This window comes from Scatophagus argus, chromosome 20 (assembly GCF_020382885.2).
Source record: "Scatophagus argus isolate fScaArg1 chromosome 20, fScaArg1.pri, whole genome shotgun sequence".
NCBI lineage: Eukaryota > Metazoa > Chordata > Actinopteri > Scatophagidae > Scatophagus > Scatophagus argus.
In genome coordinates this window covers 8342035-8357989 of record NC_058512.1, presented here as the reverse complement: position 1 = coordinate 8357989, position 15955 = coordinate 8342035, and the positions used below count along the sequence as shown (strand labels likewise).

General features: G+C 42.5%; 1 protein-coding gene across 3 annotated transcripts; it reads left to right on the top strand.

Moving 5' to 3' along the window:
- Window positions 1-4218: 4218 nt before the first annotated feature.
- Window positions 4219-15582, top strand: pax8 (paired box 8). 3 transcript variants are annotated; one of them, XR_006841835.1, is made up of 12 exons: window positions 4219-4365; window positions 6651-6811; window positions 9567-9732; window positions 9931-10128; window positions 10324-10400; window positions 10629-10754; window positions 11355-11530; window positions 11760-11880; window positions 12047-12286; window positions 12713-13258; window positions 14048-14137; window positions 14624-14666. XR_006841835.1 is itself a non-coding variant. In XM_046374896.1 (12 exons), the coding sequence occupies exons 2-12, from the start codon at window positions 6790-6792 to the stop codon at window positions 14692-14694; spliced, it is 1365 nt and encodes a 454-aa protein (XP_046230852.1). In that variant the 5' UTR covers window positions 4219-4365; window positions 6651-6789; the 3' UTR covers window positions 14695-15582. The 3 variants fall into 3 exon arrangements, 2 of the variants coding, with proteins under 2 accessions (XP_046230852.1, XP_046230851.1); XM_046374896.1 differs by having other exon boundaries at window positions 9591-9732; window positions 12713-12814; window positions 14624-15582; XM_046374895.1 differs by having other exon boundaries at window positions 12713-12814; window positions 14624-15582.
- The last annotated feature ends 373 nt before the right edge of the window (window positions 15583-15955 follow it).

Here is a 15955-nt window from a genome sequence, read left to right as displayed (position 1 = left end):
AAGATTTGGGGTCCCCGTCAGCAGGAGGGACGGGGAGGGGGACTGGGTGTGGGGTCAGAGGGCAACACCAAAGCGGAAATGGGAGGCACAGGGGGAACAATGGACGGGGATGGACTAAGACAGACAAAGCTGGAGGGAGGGTGGACAGTGCACAAAACACAGGAAGATGAGGAGAAAAAGATGAGGGGATAGAATGGAGGGGAGCCAAAACAGATGGTAAAGGCTGGCCGGTGAGAAAAGGGGTGGCACTGAAAGGATGAAGGGGAGGCTGAAAAGATACTGGCAACGCTTGCATCGTGACAGTAGCAGAGAGGAGGACACCTAACACCTAAACATGACTGAACACGGCAACAAATAACTTACATGCAGATGCTCGCAGATTTCTGCACAGGCAAAACTCTTCATATCAACTGTAAAGGCGCACTGCTGTGGATTTCACTCCATCTTAAGGATGTTATGTTGTGCTTCATGGTGACCCACGGGGATACTTCAGTGGTCCTCAAAGAAGCCTGAAACAGAATTACTTTAACCCACAAATAAAGTCTAGAGACAGGAGATGAAAAGTAAATTTCCAGATATTATGACAGGCATTCTGTTTATATATAGTAAAACATTTTTCCATATGAATGTCAATGTGAGAAACTCTCTTAGCCATGAACAGGGCGCAAAATCCAAGTTTCAGCACTTGTGAGCTGTGGAAATCATCGTCCTAATGGGGTCATCAATAGTGGGTTGTTTCTCCAGCTATTATGGCCTAATTATGTGGCTCATCTCGACTCGCTGACCACAGAGAGACATGCGCTCGCTCGGCTAGATTTATAGAAGTTGTCATTAAGTGAGTGTTTTTTTTTCCCCCCGGGGAGCATTTGTCTTAGCGGGGAGCGCGCCGAGGTGTGTTTCTGTCCGCGGGAGCGCGCACTGCGAGTCAGGCAGGCACACCTCCGCTGATTTGGAGTGAGGGATGGAAGGATGATTACAGTATCCCTGTTCAAGGCTTATATTCTTTTTATATCCCGTTAGCACAATTGTTGGATTCTCCGTGGTGTTTTATTTCGTATGAAATTTAGTAACAATCTCACATTCCTGTTAAAAGTGCAGAATTCTACGGATGGGATAACTTTTAACTCGTCAAATTTAATCTTGACATGTGAGATGAAACTACTTGAAAATATTGAGAAAATCGAGAAGTTTTCAGTTTAATTTGTGCTTCTTATTTGTGCTTGTTATTTCTTTTTTTAACTTCCAGCCAATTGCTTTTAGAGTCGAGTTTGAAAATCTCGCCAAGAGACGGTAAAATAGTTTCCTTATCTCTGCAGTCGGAAGTGACTGCTCTGACCTTTTGCCCTCACCTGCGGCGACAGGTGGCAACAAGAGGTGCCTTTTTTCAGAGGGGACACAAACTTTGCTGGGGGAAGTAAATCCGGAGATACACACGACCCACCCGGAGACAGGAAAGAAGGGGAATAAACCTTGTGTATTTAATTATGAGCAAATACGGCCTTCACGTTTAGTTCTTTAATACGGCAGCTTATTAAACATCCAAATGAGGAAGCAAACTCTAACTGCATTCTCGACAGTTTTCACCATTTTGTAGGCCTGCACAGTTTATAAAGTGCGAACAGCTCGATGCAAATTCAGCAAGATGCTCAAGAGGAAAACTGGAAGCCAAGTGCTGCAGAGCTGAGAACGTGGAAATGAAGTGCACATTAACAAGTCAAGGAGTGCGTTAAAGACATAATAAGGGGGTGGTTGATAAATAAAATGTGACGACCTGTCTTTTTGCAAATATATACATATTAAGAAAGAATTTTCCCACTTCGCCTTTTTGAGTATTTTTTACCTTGTCAGCAGTTGTTCCCGTCCCTCACCTGCCAGCAGCTGGCCTGCAGGCCTACGCACAAAAACATAAAAAAATTACCTGTTAGTGAAGAAAAAGGCCTCACTGGAAAGTTCGTATTAACAATAGAATTGCGTGTTTATTTGTTTGTTTTACGAAACTGTGCGTTGTCTTTCTACTATATCATTTTTAAACAAGCAGGCTACAGGGTAGGCTGCCAGGCCTTTGTTTCGTTTGAAAAATATTTTTCCAGCTAAGAAGCCAAAGGTGGCAGTAAGTTTAACGAAAACACTTTTGTGTGTGTGTAAATCGTCTTGAATTTTGCTGGCAGTGATAATCTTTGATAATGCAGATAATAAACACTACAACTGTTTCCTCCTTATACGTCAGTAAAGAACTGGATTGACTTTAAGAAGATTTTGTTTGTAGAACAAATAAGCCTTCGTGATATTTGACAGCCTCATGTCAGTGTATGAAAACGACTTGTTATTAAGCTTGAGGGAAACACAAAGATGCTTCTAGTGGGATATTTTCTAAATTTCGGCCTTTATGCGTTATGAGAGTCAGGATTTAGGGCGTGTATGAGTCCTGCCCCTTGGCAGTGTGGACCCATATAATTAAGCGCTATTTTAATTCACTGTATCATCGTGATAGATAGCAATCTGCGAGTTTTAATCCCTTGTTAAACTCTCTGTAACCTCTCTCTCCTTCTTCTGTCACTTCTCCCTTCGGGCACTTGTCCTTTTCTCTGCGCTCTGGTCACTTTACAGAGGACTGTCTGTTTCCAGCTAATGTTATGATTCCCTTTAGTCTCTTGGGCAGTTTTATTTATTTAAAAACAGTCGCCCCTTTGTCCTGCAGCTGCATTGGCAGAAGAATGAAGGGCTGACCAGATAAGGACTGGTTACCTGTACCAGCATTTTGGTTCCTTTATTCTTGCTGGAAAACTCAATAAATTTGTTTAAAATTAGTGTGCTAATCCGAGAGAATTAATTAATCATGGTCTAAAATTCTCATTTTCTCTCACGAGAAGTGGATCAGCTCCCACAATAAAAGAAAAAAAGTCCATATGGCTGCAAACTAAACGTGGTTTGGTTTTAAATCAGACAGACGACGCGGTGCCATGAGTGTGCGTCATTAGAGGTGTTGTGTTTGTTTTACAGGCTCGTGAGAACAACATTAACAACGTTTTAACTCAGGGGGATCCTGACACCCCGGTGTGACATCACGCGTATACGAGTGCGGTTTCACGCAGCGCGCACGAAGTAAAACCAAGAAGCTTCGAGTCGTTTGCTTGCGTGCAAGAACGCCGCAAACAGCACAGAAATCCCCTCTAACATGGTGACACGTTCACATCTTCCAAGCCTCACAAAGAAGTCATCTCCAAAACCTTTTGTACTTATCTCATTGTCGCATGTATATCCTCTAATAAATAACTCGTTTTGTTTATTTATTTTTTTGTTCGTTTGTTTACTTTTCGCCTGGAAGTTGAGCGCAATCTCGTTTTGATTTCTCAGAGGAATTTCAGGGGAAAGAGTTGGATTAGCTATGGAGCAGCCCCGGTAAAATTAAATCTGTACACTTTTGTGTTGTTATCTTAAAGGCTGCACAGTTACGGTGTCATCAGATCCAGTAAAATCAAACCCAGGCTTTACAAGAAGGGAAAAAACGCAGTCCTGGAGCACTCAGAGGTGCACCTGGGCCTTAAGAGAAAGGTCACCTGACTTGAGATTTGTTTCATGATCCCAGACCTTGTTTTATTTCAACAAAACGCGCGTTATTACAGGACAAATAAGGTTAAGGAATTAAATGTGGAGGTTTTTAATCCACCGTCTGAGCTTGGAAACAACAGTCATTTGGCGTAAGAATCCCAGTAATAGAAATGAAGGTCAACAGTGTTCAGTAAAAAGTTTGAAAACATACTTCAGGGTCAGCAATTCACCTTTGCGTGCTAAATTTTCGGTCTGTTCCCCAGTCAGGTGTGCAGTCCACCTGTCGGGGAGAAACTGTGACGGATTGCAGCAAATCAGGCACTAAATTGTGTGCGAACGCGGCGCTCGGACCGTCTGAATCGCAGCCACAAGCCTGCACGGCGTCTAATTAAAGCGGCGCTGTCGCTGGAGGTGAATGGAAACAAGCCGTCTCCCTGACAAGTGTTTCCGTACAGTCGCTCAGTGGGTGTAATGACATCAAAACACAGGGTCAGTTTTTCTTTTTTTTTTCTTTTTCACTACGAGGGGGGTGCTTTTGCTCCTCTCTTTTCCATGAATCCCCCGCCCCTCTACCCACCTTCCTCCCTCTCTCTCTCTTCCTCCTCCTCCAATGGCTGCAGGGCTCCGTCCTCTGCGCAGACCCGGTTGGATAAAACCTGGCTGAGTGTTGGCAGCGCACAACACAACACAACACAACACAGGAGAGCCGCCCCGCACACTCACAGTGTTACACCACCAGAGTCCCGTCATTTGGATAATATCAGAACATCTGCTCGGGGGGGGGACGTTTTGTATTTTGAGCTGCGTCGTTGGAAGGTAAGGTCTCATTTCAGCATCTCTGTGTGATGTGATGTGTGCGTTTATTAAGGCGCAATTAGAGATCCGCGGTCCCGACAGCACAGCGGAACACAAGAGGCTTGAATCATAAGGAAAAGACTCGATGCAGAACCGCAGGCTTAATAATGAGAGCAGTTTATCGTAATGAGAGTGAAGGAAGATGTGACCCGGGTCCATTTAAGCAGAAAGTTATTTGAAGAACATTATAATCATCCAAAGTCATGGTTAGAAAAGAGATGAACAGCTGTGACAAATTAATTCAAGCGCGAATGCTTTCATTTCCACCGCTGCAGCTTCATATAAAATAAATCTAATATGAGTTGTATTTTCATATATATACAAATATATATACCACGGATCTTATCTTCTGTAAAATAACAAGAAGAAAAAAAAACTGTGCCTTTAATGCGAAAATTTATTAAAGCTAGTAACCGAATCAGTAGTGTCTTTCTTTATAAGAAGTGTCCACTGTTATCAACATGATTAGCACAAAGTAAAATTAGCCGTCAAAATAGAAAATACAAGACATGAAGTCGGATCTTAAAATGCATAACGTCACTTCAAAAATATAAAATGGCTGAATGAGTGAACGCGAGATGTTAATTGTTGGTAAATGAAAAATGCAAACCGAAGTACAAAAATCAGGATAAATAAGAAGCATATTGATCGTCACCATTAAAAGGAACACTTAATAACAGTAAGGAGGCTAAGAGCTCCGTAGGACTAAGTGCCACACTTACATTTAAAAATGTCAAAATTTGTTTCCAACCCTGACTTGGTTTTAATTTCTATAAAATCAGATCGCAATTATTATTCAGAAATTGATTCAATTGTTGTTAGAATAATTAGGATCTAGAATTTTTGAACATTTTTTTTAATTTCAGCAAATCAAAATGTAAAATAATTTTGCTTCGCACAGTATGTTTCCAAAGTGCTGCTAGAATTACATCAGTGAAGTTTGAAAGGAAAACATTTAAGCTTTTGGAAGGCAACTTGCAAACAGAAAAAAAAAAACTACAGAAATTTATTTTACAAAAAGTTACACCATACTTTCAAATAAATAAAATGATTCAAGTTAAAAAATAAAAAGTAAAAAAAAAAAAAAAACAGCAAAAGGCAAGAGTTAATCAAACCTGCCAATGCACAGTGAACTTAATGTCTAGCAGCCACAATGTAACTGTTAGGAAACCGACATAATAATTTCATCTTAACTCAATCTGCCACAATGTGACAGTCTGCTAATTATTCAGTTCATTTTTAAAATGTCCACCCTGCAGGACATGACAACACCTGGCAGCTTCAGTGGCAGCTCCCACTTCAGCCTGAAGCAGCTCCACTCAGCAAAATGAATCGTTCTGTGTTTTTCCAAGTGTGTCCTGAATTATTATATTTTTTAAAACAAACAAACAAACAAAGAAACATCACATTATTCCAAAGACTGTGGCTGATGTAAATGAACAGCAGGCCAATCTCTGGGTATGAAGGAGCCTCTGCTGTCTTGTTTTGTAATGTCTCATAATGTTTCACTCTTATTGCTGTGAAGTTTGCCCAGCGCAGCTGAGAAGCAGATGAAGCCCGTAAACAAAGCTTACTTGTGGACAGTAACAACCGACAGCTATCATATTTAGCAGCTTTTAATGAAGACATCCTAATAATTCATCTTAGCTTTTACGTCCTTTCAATTTCATTTCCTTCTTGTAATATTTACTCGAGCTCATGATATTTGATCTCATGTCATTTACTGTTTTTTTTCTTTGAAAGTTAACAACATCAGCATTTTAAACACAGACCTGTGGAGTGTTTCTCCCTCCTCAAACTTTTTCTCGCTTAAAACCAAATCTACTTCACACATTGCAAACATCGCTTTTCCTCTATTCAAGATCCCAAACAAAATCCACTCTCTGGTTCTAAAGTTGTAATAATTATGATGATAAAGTTTAACAAAACTAAATACAAAGCAAATAAGAGCAGCCATTTGTGTTGGCTGAAGTGGAACAAGGTATTTTATGTTTTACAAATACTGATGTCATAGCATGTTTTTTTCTTTTTTTGTTTTTATTTACACAAACACTGAACTTCAGGGTTGATCTGTAGTCTTAAAGTTAAATAAAGTTCTCTGTTGTCCACAGCTGGAAAGAAAGACAGACATGTGCAGGTGATTTGAAGACAATGTTCAAAATACCAGCTGAGTATTTGTTCTGTATGAGCTCAGAGTCATCCCATATGTCCAACAGCACATTTCATAAAGCACTGTCCTCCTGCAGCGCGCCGTCAACAGCGAGCTCAGAGACACACTCATGCCAGACGAGGCAGCACGGGGAGTCGACACACTTTAACTGGGACAGCGTGGACGAGGACAGCATCACGTTCAGCTGGACGAGCAAAGACCAAAAACTCAGGGAAATGTCCAGCAACACTGGAAGAGGTAAATACACAACAGCAGCTGGCCTGCATCTCTCAGGCTCTTCTTCTCCCGCTGCTGACTGAACACTTCAGCTGGGAACATTTGGCCTTTCCTGTCGTTAACAGGATGCAAAAATAAAAGTCCTGAAGACAACTCTTAACACGGCCTCCCCTACTTAAGATAAGATGAACTTTATTGCCCCCACAGTGGGGAAATACACTTGTCGTGGCAGCTCACAAGAACAGAAAAGCAAAAAGTGTGCAAAAACAGTTACAAAAAATATAGAGATAATAAATTAACAATTTACAAGTCAACACTGTGCAACATACATACATTGTTTGGAAAAAATAATGATAGTATATTTGAGAAGTACATTTAATAAATGGTTTCTGACAGACACACATAATGTAATAAGTGTTTATTAATGTATTTGTCAACAACTATAACTCCCATAAGTTAAGGCAGGTCTATAATGACATAAAACACTGTTGTAATGATATAGAATATGTCATTATAGGATAAGTTATAATTGTTGACAATTGCTGTGCATTAACATGAAAATGTCCTGATGCCTTTTATTATATGTTCAAATACTAAATAAATGCTAAATATGGGTACTTGAAGTTAACTGTTTTGTAACATGATTTTTAATGCAGGCCAGATTTTTTTTTCTTTAAAAATGCCTCCATGTTTTTCATGGCTGAACTTCCATCTTCTTATACACACTGGACCAACGTCTTTTTAAACTTTGGACCAAAATAAAATGCTGTGGGACTGAACGACGTTTGGCTGAGCAGCAGGAGACTGCAAAGATCTGTCACATTCAGCCAAATATTAGCTATGAAACACTGTCGGGGGTGGGGGTGGGGGGGGCACAGTGGGATGCACCGAGTTGTCTGAAGGGCTGAATTGTTGTTTCCCTCTGGTTGTTGTGCGGGATATTAAGGGCGTTAATTGGATGGCGCTTAAAGCTGTCAAATATAAATTTAGAACAATCCTCCTCTCCTGGTCAGAGCCACTACAGATGGGTCAGTGATGGAGCAGCAGGAGGCTAACGGCTTCCATCTATCTATCTATCTATCTATGCTTTGTTTTTTGACGTGCACGCGGTGTCTGTGCCCCCCCACAATGCGCATGCACGCATGCATCCTCCCCCCCCTCCTTCCATACACTCCCGGGTCCTCTCCGCTTTAATATCCTGCAGGTTGATGAAGCTTGGCGGGGAGATTTTTTTCCACACTCCGCTGGCAGCGTTAATAGAAGCTGCCCTCCCTCCTTCCCTCTCCTCCTGCCTCCTGCCCTCCCTCCCTCCCCCCTTCGGCCTCGTCCGTCTGTTTGATGTGGAAATGAAAGCTGAGGAAAGGCTGAGAAAAAGACGCGTCTCAATGGGTTAAATTAAAAGCAGTGGTGTTCTCACAGCGTCACAGTCCATAGAGAAGATGATGCAGGCCGCTGCGCTCCGTCTGTTTACCCGGGAAAACACGCTGGGTTTTCGTGGTTTTGTGGGTTGTTTTACGTGTGCAGCCGTTGTCGGTAGTGTCGGTTTTTATCATGCAGAATATTTTCAGTATGTGTGCGAATACACCAAAGATATCAAACAGATGACATTAGCAGCAATAAATGATCCGCTTCATACACATTAAAATGTCATTTGCAGTACGAATATGTTTAAATATGTATAAAAAGAAGCTACTTTGGCATCCTTCTATATAAAAAAGATGAAAATCATATTTACTGCACCTGTACTTAAATAAATTACAAAAGTGAACTCTTAATAACAACAACAATATGATAGTGTGTTCAAATGAGGAGAATCGCCACACAGACAGACAGGCTTCCTTGCAACGTGTTTCCTATCATTTTCCAAGCCCAAAAAAAACACCATTCACCTTCACTGAAGCCCACTGAGACTCCTGTTAAAAATCAGTGGCATCTAAATGAGACTTGTGAGAGTCAGCCTGCAGGTATTGTTCATAATGAGGCGATTAGCCTGTGAATAATCAAATAATCATCAGTTTAAAAGTACGAGCTTTTGCTGTCTTGTTAAATTAAACAGGGACTCGATCCAACCGTCTGATAGTTTAATATTATATTGTTTTCAGTCAGCTTCAGACCATATTGAGTACATGTAATTTTCAGAAAACTGGAATCCACTGAACAGCGAGAGGGAAGACAGACTTAAACTAAAACCAACTTTCATTGGCCAATTCTCCTTACAGCTCTCCTTTTTTAGATGCGAGTAAATAAATCCATCTCCTCCGTTACTCACAGCCTTCTTGCTTGTTTCATTGTCTTGCATGTCATCAAATTTTTCATAGTAAAATTTCATTACACTCCTCACAGTCATTACAGTTTATTAATATGAATTGTCAGTTTTCAGGGACAACATAATATTCTGTTTGGGGAAATGAGATAATTTACTTTTGTATACTTTAGCTTTCTCACACCTGAGGCTACAGTGTGTAACAGCACAGTAGCATCTCCTAAAGTTTTCTTTCTTTGTTTTGTGTTTTGTGTTGTTTGTTTTTTTTTGACAGCTAGTTTTTAATTATCACTTGCCACATTAAATGAGTTAATGACTTTTCATACAGACAGAAACTAACCTGAGTTTGTGTGAAATGGATTAGTTTCACTGCAAAAAATGTTTCCGTTTTCAAAGTGTGCGTGTGTGTGTGTGTGTTCAGGTATGTTTGAGTTTTATGATTATAGTGAGGTGACGTTGGCATGTCTCAGGTTCCTTGACATTTATAAGTGTTCATCCCCCCTCCTCCCCCAGGTCATGGGGGTCTTAACCAACTAGGTGGAATGTTTGTTAATGGACGCCCACTTCCGGAGGTGATCCGGCAACGCATTGTGGACATGGCCCACCAGGGGGTCCGGCCCTGTGACATCTCCCGGCAGCTCCGAGTCAGCCACGGCTGTGTCAGCAAGATCCTGGGACGGTGAGCCAACTTGCCAACAAGCGCCTTGCTCAACTTCCTGTTGCTGTTAATCGGCCTGTTCTTTGACCTCTGAAAGTCTGTTCACTTATCCGGGACGTTTGGTGACAGCCAAGCCGGAATCTTTACTTGCTTTGCTACTTAATACACAATCATCCTTAACACCCCCCTCCTCTTCCTGCTCTTCCATCTGTCTTTCAGTTACTACGAGACAGGGAGCATCAAGCCTGGTGTGATTGGCGGCTCCAAGCCCAAAGTGGCCACCCCAAAGGTTGTGGACAAAATCGCAGAATACAAGCGGCAGAATCCCACCATGTTCGCCTGGGAGATCAGGGACAGACTGCTGGCAGAGGGAGTGTGTGACAGTGACACCGTGCCCAGCGTGAGCTCCATTAACAGGTGACAAACTGAATTATGAATGAAATCGTGTTAGAGGTGCTAATGTGCCACTGCAGCTCAGCAGCAGGCGGATATGCGGCTTCTCAGTTAGAAGACTGAGCGCATATTCCTGATATTTGCCTCTTCTTTCAACACTAATATGCTGTAAACACACTTAAAAGAGTGCTGAATGTAACATCGTTGTTTTTGTTTCAGAATTATTCGAACCAAGGTCCAGCAGCCGTTCAATCTGCCTCTGGATGGAAAAGGCCTGAGTCCAGGACAAACTTTAAGTAAGTCTTACACACATGCACAACAGAGAGTGTGTCACCGTCCATATCAGCAAGCATTATCGTGTGATGGCGAAGGATTAAGGTTAAAGATTAGAGAACGTGCTCATTGTTGTGTAGGATTAAGCGTGCAACCTTGGGGTAACAGGACCATTGAGATGTACAGTATCACTTCCTCTCTGTGTCTCAAATCTGTCTGCCTTTGTCTGTCTCTGTCTCTTGCTCTCTCAGTCCCCAGTTCAGCAGTCACCCCTCCCGAGTCTCCACAATCAGACTCTCTGGGATCCACCTACTCCATCAGTGGCTTGTTGGGTATCCCCCAACCTGCTACAGAGGGCAAGAGGAGCCATGATGACAGTAAGAGTTAGATCACACAACCGAGACACCACACATGGGCATGATTTTGTTTTATTGTGGTGGGGCATGGAAAACAGCCCATAAACACAGATACAAGAACACACATTCAGCAACTTTCTCAAGTTAATGTTTAGTTTCTGACGAGATCTGTTGCATACGGTGTCGGCTTCCTGCCTGAAGCGGTTCACTCGAAAGTATCACGTGATGAAAAAACCGAAGCTTTTGTTTAATAACTTAACTCAATCTGAAATTCATTAAGACCAAGTTTTTCTGTCACAAGGGAGAACAGGCCAAGAGGCGGCAAACAAAGAGCACTGAAGTGTTTCAGAAAAATCCTCTTTAATTGATTTCAGAATACTTAATTCGTCTCTCAATGCATGCTGGTGTTGCAAGCTTTATAAAACATATAAAGAATGCATTCACACTAAAAAAATAAACGTTAGCCCCTAACAGAAGTGAGGCGCATTATGTTGGGGCACATCATAGTATGACTGTAAGTTAAATGGTCCAGAATCATTTAAGTATCCCATTTAAGTAATGTAATAATTTTGTAGTAATTTCTTATGTTTTTTTCATCTTCCTCACTCTCGTTCTCCTCAGGTGATCAGGAAAGTTGTCGGCACAGCGTGGACTCTCAGGGCAGCGGAGGCGTCCCGAGGAAACAGATGAGGCTGGATCACTTTGCCGTGGCCGCACAACAGCTGGATTGTGGGTTTGATCGTCACCACTACCCCCCGGACTCGTTCGGCTCCGTCTCCAGCAGCAAGACCGAGCAGGTAAAAACAAGTTTTGTGTTCAGTATGCACTCGGGGTGTTAGAAGGAGTCTCAGTGTGGCTCCAAAGTGAACACAGTCATTTCTAGATGTAGTTTCTTTCCATTTTGGATTTTCCTCTGGACGTTTTAGAGCCATAAATTAAAAGATAATGTTTTTTGACTTTTATTTGTTCCTTTTCATAAATTCGCTGACTTAACACCAATAGCTAATCCCTGTTCATCATCCCCAGACTTTGTACCCGCTGTCCCTCATCAATGGCAGCCTCGACGAGGCCAAGACCAACCTCTCAACATCCAGCTCTGCCATTGGACGGAATCTGTCAGCGCACCAGAGTTACACCATGGTGACTGGTGAGTCTCATAATGTTAGATGATGCCCTTTGGCCCGTGTCCTGAAGCCACTCACTCTTTTGTTTGTTTCTGACATCTCACTCATTCTAAGTTTGCAGTTCCACTCATGTTCCACCGTTTGTTTTCATTTTCTCACCCACCTGCCCTCTGGCTGTCACCACCTCAGAGTCCCCGCAGTCCCTGCCGCTCTGTCTGAAACAGGAAATGTCCCCAGAAGTAACCAGCACAAGCCCCTCCCCAAACATGGCAGCGTGCAATCTGGCGTTCGTGGAGCTGCAGGCGCTGCAGAAGCCTCTTTCTGTCAGCAGCAGCTGTGGCAATTCCAACCATTTTCCCAACACCTTCAACTCATTCTCCCATCATGCACCAGTGTACGGGCAGTTCAGCAGTCAGTCTATCATGTCAGGTAACGCAGGCATCCATCTCATTCATGCTCATATGTGCTGTGCAACTTCTCACAACAGGCTTTTTGTATCAGGTTGCAAGTAAATGTTATTTTCCATGTCGATTAATCTGCCGATCTAGTTTTATATTAAAAGTTTGGTCTATGAATTGTCCGATAAAAGTGGAAAAATGATAAACAGCTCATTAAATCCTTCTCAAATGTCTTGTTAGTCTAGAGCACTCAATTTACAATCATTCAAGACAAAGAAAACCAGTGAATACTCGCACCTGAGCAGTACATTTTTAGTATTTTAGTATTTTTAACTATCCTTAAAAAAAATACTATTACTATTAACTTTTAATTAAAATTGAAGCAGTTAATTTTCTGACAGAAAAGTATAGAAACTTCCATCCTGATGTTGAAGTGTGTGTTCTGATATGTTTTTAGGGCGTGACATGGTGAGCTCCACCTTACCAGGCTACCCACCTCACATCCCCTCCTCTGCTCAGACAGGATACTCCCCCTCTGCCATCACAGGCATGGTCACAGGTAAGTCATATACAGAAGTGGAATGGAGAATCAGGTCGAGAGTAAAAAGCGCCAAATGAGTCCGACAGGTAGAAAGAAAGAGGAGGGAGGGTGACGGTGACAGGAAGAAAAAGAAGAAAAAAGAAAAGAAAGAGGGGCAGGAATGGAGGCTTGTAGATTAACAGGCTGAGTCAATGAGTAGACTTGCCAGGGTGGTGAACTGTGTTGTGTTTGTGTGTGTGTGTGAGTCTGGTGTGCATGCATGTGTGTTTGTGTGTGCGGGGTGCACATGGGCCCAGGGGGTACAGGAAGCAGGCTGGGGGGTTCCGCCCTGTTGCCCACACCCCCCCCACCCAGACACCTCTGACCACACATCGCCATGGGAACCAGGGGGCCCAGGAGGGAGACGCAGGGTGGGCAGAGGGGGTGTAAAGTCTGGGTATGAGCGAAGAGGAGGCCTTTGTGGTGCGTGCATGTACGTCCGTGTGTGTCTTGGTGTGTGTGTGTGTCTATGTCAGGATGCCTGCATACAACCAGAGAGAGAGAGAGTGAGTGTGTGTGTGTGTGTGTGTGATGTGCCTTTTTTTATTTGAAGTCTGCCCTCCGAAGCGCGAAATGAGAGGGTCTGATTTATTATTTTTCTGGTGGGCTCGCTGTGAGGAAGCGTTGCTACACAATTACTGAGTGAAAGGAGGAGGGGGGTTAGGGCAGGAGGAGGAGGAGGAGGAGGAGGAGGAGGAGGTGATGGGGAGCTCAGGGATTCATTCCAGCCACCGTAATTACCAATTAGATATTGGAATGTTAAAAAAAAGAGAGGGAAGAAAGAAAGAGGAGTGCCAAAGAAGCTAAAGCAGGAAGTGTAGGATGGAGAGCACAGGAGGAGGAGGAGGAGGAGGAGGAGGAGGAGGGCATTTCAGAGGGCAGAGGCTGAACGATGCGAGGGGCCGAGAGCTGAGAAGAGAGGGCGTAGAGGCTAGCTGCATGCACGCACCACTGGGCTGAGGGATTTTACCCTCAGCCGTCCACCTGCACCACAGATTAATGGTTTACAGGCTGCGCTAACTGTTGGTGAATGATGAGCTAAGGCCGAGCAGTCGCTGGCACACACACAAACAACGGCGCCCTGTAGAGCTCCTGGCGACGTCTTAGCATTGCAGCTTAATAAAGAATGTTTTCTTTGTTGTGTCAAAGTGTTTTATCTGGATGTGAGCGTTTGATGAAGATTTTTTTTTTTCTTTTTTTTCTTCCGTGCAGCAGGTGCAGACTACTCGGGTCAGACCTACAGCCACTCGCCCTACACCTCCTACAGTGAAGCCTGGAGGTTCACCAACTCCAGCATACTGGGTGAGAAACCTCTGACAAAACAATATAGAATCACTCAACGGGCAAAAAGGTTATGATTAAAAAAAGCCTGGACTAAACGAAGAAGGGAGTCGATAGGAGTCACATAACAAATTTACAGTTACATACATCAGTTTAAAATAGTTTTACAGACTATTCCAGGAAATAGGAGGCTGTTCTTTCCCATCTCTGTTCATGCATCATTATGTCTTACATTTATTCATTTGGCATCATACTAATGTGGTACAATCCAAGCCACAGCAGATCAAGCAGAAACCTTTAGTTCAGTCAGGTCAGACCTTCTCAGAAGTCCCTGCCCTGCTGCATCACCAATCAACCTGATTAGAAATGGAGACTCCTGCATTTTTCTTAGCATTTTCTTTATTCTTTAAGAGTCATGTCAGGGATTAAGACAAACAGTCCAAGCCGCTCGGACTGATCCACCACATTCCACTTCTGAAGGCCCTCCATCTGTGTTCCCCCCCGCAGGTTCGCCCTATTACTACAGCTCGGCCTCCCGTACCGCTCCACCTTCTGCAGCCGCCTACGACCACCTCTAGTCCATGCTACACGAGGCGAACTCGACGCCGATGGACCTGACTTGACCCCAAACTGCAGGCCGGAGACCTTCACATCAGCTGATGCATCTGATCACGGGCCAAGGTGTGAAAGTCAAACCTGGATGTGAACTTGAGACTCCGGCCTACAACACCCAACTCATATGCTATTTATTTGTCGCCATCGCCCAGGGTAACTGACTCACGCACGTTTACACATTGCTAAGACTGGACTCCTCCCAGGGCCTGATTTCAGAGACTCAGCCCGACATCTCACGTCAAGGTGCATATTTTCAGTATCCAGAGCTTAGTTTTTGGCCAAAGACTTTCTTTCTCGCACATCTACAACTCGACACCACTGATCCAGTGAATACGGATATGCAACTCCTTTCTACTGAACTATGCCTGCTCTTGTTTACAAAGCTTTTTTTTGTTTTGTTTTTTTTTGTCCTGTCATCATAAATCTGTTCCTTTTCCTGATCTGTGTCTGCTTGCCAGTTTATTTTGTGACTTGTTTTCACTGTAAATTCATAAGAGCTTTCCTGTAGTGAAACACAGACTAATATTTGACACATTGAAACACAGTGGCAACAAAATGGCCACATTCGTATGCCCCTCAAAGACAATTAATGTATTTGTCTAGCAATATGTACATATTGTAAATGATGAATTGCTTATGGGGAAGTGATGCAGTTTTACTCAGAGAACGGCTAATGAGGGAGGGGGATGGCGGTGATTTGGCTACTAAATACCAACAAGGCTTGAAATACATTTTGTTTTGCATCGAGTTTAGTTTGCTGTCATGCTGATGTTCTGATGTTTGGTAAGAACTGTGACTATTTTTTCTTATACAGTTATTAATATTATTGCAGATGTAAATAATGAATTTCTAAAGAATTATTTTAATTAAAGCATGACAAATTTACTTTTGTTTATACTGGTGTCTTTTTTAAAAAAAAAAAAAAAAACATAAATAAATAAAGGTGGTTCTGATTTTACAAGCTACAAGCCAATAATAATAACGAATCATGTAAATTATTATTATAAGTGTAGAGCTGACAGTAATGCGTTTTGATATGTTGCGTGTCTCAGGCAGCTTCGTTTGTAAGGATAGCCATTTGATTTTAAATATAGATTATTATTATTATTATTATTATTATTATTATTATTATTATTATTATTATTATTATTATTATTATTTGTAATAACGCTAAAGTTCACCTGCACAGCCCGAAATGCTGCAGCTCTCAGCGTTTTGAAAGGA

What these genes read in the sequence shown, in the direction of transcription:
- pax8 (XM_046374895.1), top strand. Translation starts at nt 6,790, where the DNA reads ATGTCCAGCAACACTGGAAGAG. An exon ending in AGCGTGAGCTCCATTAACAG is followed by an intron (nt 10,129 to 10,323) that starts GTGACAAACTGA and finishes TTTTTGTTTCAG; the next exon opens with AATTATTCGAACCAAGGTCC. An exon ending in GAGTTACACCATGGTGACTG is followed by an intron (nt 11,881 to 12,046) that starts GTGAGTCTCATA and finishes TCACCACCTCAG; the next exon opens with AGTCCCCGCAGTCCCTGCCG.